This window comes from Grus americana, chromosome 5 (genome assembly GCF_028858705.1).
Source record: "Grus americana isolate bGruAme1 chromosome 5, bGruAme1.mat, whole genome shotgun sequence".
NCBI lineage: Eukaryota > Metazoa > Chordata > Aves > Gruiformes > Gruidae > Grus > Grus americana.
Window position 1 is genome coordinate 56,951,399 of NC_072856.1, and position 6,000 is coordinate 56,957,398.

General features: G+C 52.4%; 1 protein-coding gene across 2 annotated transcripts in view; it reads right to left on the reverse strand.

Moving 5' to 3' along the window:
- Positions 1 to 5,759, reverse strand: part of CCDC85C (coiled-coil domain containing 85C) — a 116,618-nt gene extending 110,859 nt beyond the window's left edge. The window contains exon 1 of one of the 2 annotated variants that reach the window (XM_054828428.1): positions 4,237 to 5,759. In XM_054828428.1, the coding sequence (XP_054684403.1) occupies positions 4,237 to 4,948 (712 nt within the window). In that variant the 5' untranslated portion in view covers positions 4,949 to 5,759. The remainder of the gene's footprint in view (positions 1 to 4,236) is intronic. The other variant, XM_054828429.1, reaches the window with a different exon arrangement.
- Between the last annotated feature and the right edge of the window lie 241 nt (positions 5,760 to 6,000).

Genomic DNA, 6,000 nt, shown 5'->3' on the forward strand with positions numbered 1-6,000 from the left:
GAGCAAACAGCTTCAGTGGAAGGTGAAGGAGAAGTTCTAACAACAACATTCATTTGAGGGATGGGGGGGAATTAAAGCCTGAAAGCTTTGCCTGCCAGGATTTTGTCCCAGGCACATCACCAGCTAGTAAGTCTGTATGCCTCCAGGCTTGCAGATGGATAAACAGTTGTCCCAGTCAGATCTAGATAAGGCTAAAACCAGTGGAAGCCATTGCCCTGGCCTCAGGGAGCTTTGAGTCACTCCTCCCAATGTTCCCACATACCTCACAGCCCAGGGACATATCCTATGGTACCTGAAGGCTTTTCCATTCCCCCAGGTCATGTTAATATCACCAAGTGTGGCTGTCTCTTTTTTTTTAATTCAGTTTCTTTCAGAAACTTTATTCTGGCAGGAACCAGGCAGTAGCAATGGCCATCGCTCCAACACGTTTGCCTAGAGCTTGACAGGCAGAAAGACTACGTACACACACAGAGACTCCTGCTGTGCATAGAAAGGAAAGCCAAAGCACTCACAAGCACAACACAGCAACTGTGCCTCCATTTCTGTCCTGGATCTGTGGGTAGATTTTTGGGAACTGTGGCATACCACTCAACATGGATGCAACTGGCCAGTTCCCATCACATAGCTTGGAGATGCCCCTGTCCCGCAGCCCAGCTCTCAGCTCACACATGGAGAATGGAAACACCATTTACTTTCAGACCGAGCAGACTTCCTCTTGGCTCTCAGCAGAATATCCAGAGCTGCATAAGACTACATGTGTGATCTAATATTAGCCATTTTCACACTATCAGTTATACTTATTACCTTATCTTTCATGAGCAGATAATTAATCATCAGGTTCCACATATCAGCTTCCAAAAAGCCAGTTTATAAAAGTAAACAGACTTCAGAAAAGTGAAGGGAAGGTGGATCACAGGTTGGTTTGGTTTTCTGTTTTTTAAACTCATACCATTTATACTGAATTCATGTTACAAAACTAGAGTTCATCACCTCACATTGGGGCAGGTCACTGGGGCCAATAAATCAAGCCCTGGTTCACCAACTCACTTCCAAAGGATTGCTGAAGAGAAAATGACAAATATTTAATCCACCTTTGCTCACTAAGATTTCATGAAAAAGCTTCCCTAGAAGTGTTTAACAGCCACCATACTCTTGATTCCTTTAGAAAAGCGTTAAACAAGTGAAGCAGTCCTGCTTAATACCCAGAAAAGCAGAGTACCACACAAAGCCCCACTGATACCACTAGCAGGGGCAGCACATTTCAGGACTTTCCAGCTTTTCCATATGCCAAAGTGCTCTAGCAAACAGCTCACTATGTCACCAGTTGTCCAAGGCTTCTGCTGCATTCTTATTATAGATGCTAAATTCTGCCCTGCATCCATTTGAGATCCCCTCCACCCCCTGTAAGAAAGTATACGAGGGCCGTTCATTGCTGAATTGGTTGAGCTGGACGGGCAGTTTCTGCTTTATCCGATTAGATACCCAGTTTTTTTAAAGTGTTTTAAAGACACGAGACAACAGCAAACCAGACTGAAGTCTGCACCCTAAAAATGAAAGGCCACACAATCTCCTCTTCCTCCCTTCAGTTTTATCCCAGGGGAAAAGAAATCATCAGGAAAAAAGAATATAAAAAGGCTGAGATCTAAGCTGCATGCACGGAAGGCAGAGACAGCACCAGGAGACGTGGAAGGATGCTCGCTGCCAGGCCTGCTCCGTGACAGCTCCACTACCCACTTCACTCCTGGGTTTGTTTTTCACGTTCACCCGCCCTGCTCTTCCACATTGTCACAAGCTTAACAGAATTGCAGCTCGGTCCCAGGCAAGCCTCCCTCCCAGACTTCTTGCTGTCAGTCAAAAAAGGGGCCTGATAAGCTTCGCATTTGCATATGTATTGAGAGGCATTTCCAAAGGCACAGTCAGGGAAACGGCCTTGCTGAATACCGATGCTATCTGAGAATGACAACTATTCAAGTCATTTTACAGCTTCACTACCTAAGTGGAGAGATCAGGCTTGTTTGCATCTTTACAAGGATTATTAGCTTTAAATGTGCTGATCATATCTGTCCCACCCTCAGAAATGAAGCCGCGCAGGTTTGCAGCAAAGAACTAGCTTGAGTGCTTTCCCACAGAGCCCATCTTCCACAGGTACCCCAAAACCAGAGTCACTAAAACCTAAGGTCATGCTGAACTGCTTGAGCCCATACTCCTCCTTTTCATACAGGAGAAAGGGTGCAGAGGCACACATGGACACATATACACGTATAGATGCTCTACCACCCCTCCCTACACTTACCCTACGTGAGAGATGAGACTCAGCTCTCAGTCCCCTCCAAATCATGCTGCTGGGCGCCATCCCACACACAGCGTTTGAGGATGGCAATGAGGATTGACCTCTGCAAGCAGAGACCTTCCTCTTCATGCAGACAGGGGTGACTTGAATCCCCTGCAAAGAACTTCACGGTGCCTCATATTCAGTTTAAGGGACAGCTCTGAGGTCATGGTGGTGTCCCATATGCACCGGAGCCTGGATTAACAGGAATTAACTCAACTGGCTTCGTCCTAGTCAGCTGTTGATACCTAAAAGGGATGTGGTCTAAGGTTCACAAACCAAAACTGCAAAGCCCTTCTGTCCCAAAACAGTAGCAGCACATTCAGTATCTGCCAAGTGCTCTCCAGGCCTCTGTGCAGAGCAATCAATGCTTGATGAAAATAAAGTCACCAGGAGCAGAAACTATCTGCAGATTTACAAACCAGATACTTCTGATTTACACAGCACTAAGAGAGAGAGGAAAACAAACAAACAAACATTTAAAGATGCTTGCTGTACCCCGCAACATCTGGTGACTGGATCACCCTTGAAACCAGCAATCCCTGTCTACCGGGTGAGGTGGCCAGAACATCTCCAGCTGTGCGTGGAGACACACAGCTGTAACAACAGAACCGCACATGGCAAATCCATGAACTTGAGAACTGCATTGATCGGTGCTGCATACCCTCAGATCTCTTGGAGCATAAGGACTTGCCATAAATCACACACAAAAAAAAAAAAAGGACCAGCACTCCTTGGTCCCACCAGGACCACCAAAAGCTCTGGGAGCTGAAAACACGGTTGTCTGGTAAACACATCCACTGCTGACACCAGTCGGAGCCAACCTCCGGGGCTCCAGCCCCACCTCTGTGCTTGGAGGAAGGGAAAGGGTACCCCAAGCAGAAAATAGTCCTCTTTGGTTGGAAAAGAGGATTAAGAACATTAAAAGGAATTCTATAAACAACAATTAATGAGCTTGGTGCTGGTTTGATTCCTATTGAACCCTCTTGGCCAAACTACTCCTTCTAGAAGTCAAATATTTGGTCTTGTTGGTTTCAAAAGAGGAAAAAAATCTCCATTTTAAAGGCATTCCAATATTACTATTTTAATGCCTGATCACTACTAGACAACAGGAGAAACTTTTCTTGAATACAAACTGTCACAGAGGCTTGGCACAATTTCACAATTTGGAGCTTGTTTCTAACTAATGACTAGGCTGAACAAAACTGTGCGTACAGCGTCCGTTTGAGAGCTATCTCATCTCTACAAACAAACCAACCTCCTGTTTCTGAAGCAGAGCGCGGGAACGGGGGGAAGCCAAGTTGCACCTCTTCAAAACTGCTGAGCATGCCAGAGCGAGCCTGCCCTGAGAGCCCATGGAGCTAACAGGTGATGCTCTGTGGGGCAGACCTGCACTTTCATCCAATGCTTCCAAAATCTCATCCAGGCTCTTTATCAATCTTATCAAACTAGCAAACAAACAAGCCAAACATAAACCAAAATATTTAAAGGGGGAGAGAGAAAGGAGGAGGAGATGGAAAAATCAGTGTTTGTTTAACCCTGAAAACTCAGACTTGTTTTTGTCAAAAACCCCAAAACAAACAAAACAAAACACCAACCCTCCAGATAAAAAAGGCTGCAACCCTCAGCCCCAGACATGGTATCACAGCCAAGGAGCAGCCCCCACCCGCAACCCCACACACTCCCCCCCACCCTCCCTCCCCTGCACACGGGTGCCCCTCCCAGCTCCCGGGGCCACTCTTCCAAAGAGGTCACCCAGGATGGGCAGGGGTGGAGATGGCGAGGACTCCCCTCCCCGGCATCCCTCACCCCATTGCCAAGGGGGACCAGACTGGCCAGGGGAGGTGGCGCTGGGCAGGGCCGGCAGCACCTGCTGCCAGCGGGGTTAGGAGGGGGGAGAGGCTCACCATTGAGGCCGTTGGGGATGCTCCGGTGGTGAAGGGGTGCGGACAGGTCATCCATAGACCTCCGCATGGCCCCGGCCTTGCTGTCGCCAGCCTTGTGGTGGTGGATGTGGTGGTGATGGTGGTCGGGGCTGCCCGCACTGCCCGTGCTGGAGGTGCTGCTCCCGTCCCCCACGTCCCTTGTGGCCGAGCCACCGTTGAGGTTGGTCAGGCTGGCCTGGCTGTCGATGGAGCTCCGCGAGCCGGCCCCGCTCCGCTCCTCGTCCAGCATGAGCACCATCTCCTTCAGCTCCACGTTCTCCCGCAGGAGGGTCTCCTGCCTCGCCTCCAGGTCCTTCAGCTTCTGCTGATACATGCCCACCTCCTTCCACATCACGCTGGCCGTGTGCCTCCCGAAGCGCTGCCATTCCCTCGACAGCTTCTTGCCTTTCTGCCGGTCGTCATCCAAGAAGCAGCAGAGCTCCCTCAGCTCCTGGTTGTCGTCCTGCAACTTCTGGTTCACCTCCTTCAGCCCACGGATCTCATGCAGGTGGAGCTGCAGCCGCCGGTTCACGTCCTTCATTAAGTTGCCATGTTCCACCATTAAGTTCATCTTCTCATTCTCCACTTTCCTCAGTCTTTTCACCAGCTCTTCCTTGCTCCACCTCAGCATCTCCTCTTCTGAAATTTTGCTCAGGTCTTCTTTAGACCCTTCCAGGGAATTTTTTGCCATCATCTGTGCCTAGGCAGCGTTTGCTCTCACACGGTAACAAATGGTTCGGGTTATTCAGATTATTTTGTTCGCCTGATTTCCTGGGACTAAAATTCACTGCAGCATCTCGGGGAAGAAATATTATAGTTCTCCGCAGAGCATTGGATAAGGAAAAAGAGCAACACCGGACTGGAAGATCTGCTCCCCCACAGACCCCATAATAAATTTTAAAAAAATAATAAATAAATAAACCCCCAAACAACAAAACCTAGAGGGGGAGAAAAAAAAAGGAAAAAAAAGAAAAAAGCCAAGCGCTGCCCCCCTCCAAGCGAAGCCTCCACAGGGGATCGGCCAACTTACCCCGGGCAAAACAACTACGCGGCGGCCGGTGTCCCCCCCCTCGTTCCCGGGCACTCCGTCCACTTGCCCTCCCGCCCCCCCGCCGCCCGCCGCTCGCCGCCGCGGGAGACCGGGCACCCCGCACCCGCCGCCGCGGCCGCTGCCCCGCTCCGCCGCAGCTCGTCCGCAGCCCCGCGGCGACGTGGGGCCGAGCCCGGCGCGGCGGCGGCCGATGCCGGTGCGGCGCTGCCGAGGAGCGGTGGGGGAGCCGGCGCCTTCCCGGAATGGCTCAGCCCTGGGGAGGGAGAGAGGGAGGGAGGAGGCGGGCGGCAGCGCCGGGGCTGGTCCCACCTCCTGCCGGGCAGGGCGGCGCGGCCCTGCCCCAGCCGAGCCGAGCGGCGGAGAAGGAGAGCCGGCTGCTGGCGGCGGCGCGGAGGAGCGCCGAGCTGAGCTGAGCCGAGCCGAGCCGAGCTGAGCTGAACTGAGCCGAGCCGAGCCGAGCGCCGCCCTCCCCCGCCGCCCCGTTGGCTGCCGGGCTGGGCGCTGGCCGAGCCCCGGTGCGCCGCGCCCCGCCGCCGGCTCGGGTTACCGGAGCCGCGGCCGCCGCAGCCAATGCGGGGCCGCCTGGCGCCTTCAAACGGCAGGTACAAAGGGACGGGGCCGCTCCTCCCTCTCTCCGCCCGCCCTGCCATGCCATGCCCTACCCTGCCTTGCCCGCCTCGGCTGGCTCACCGCTG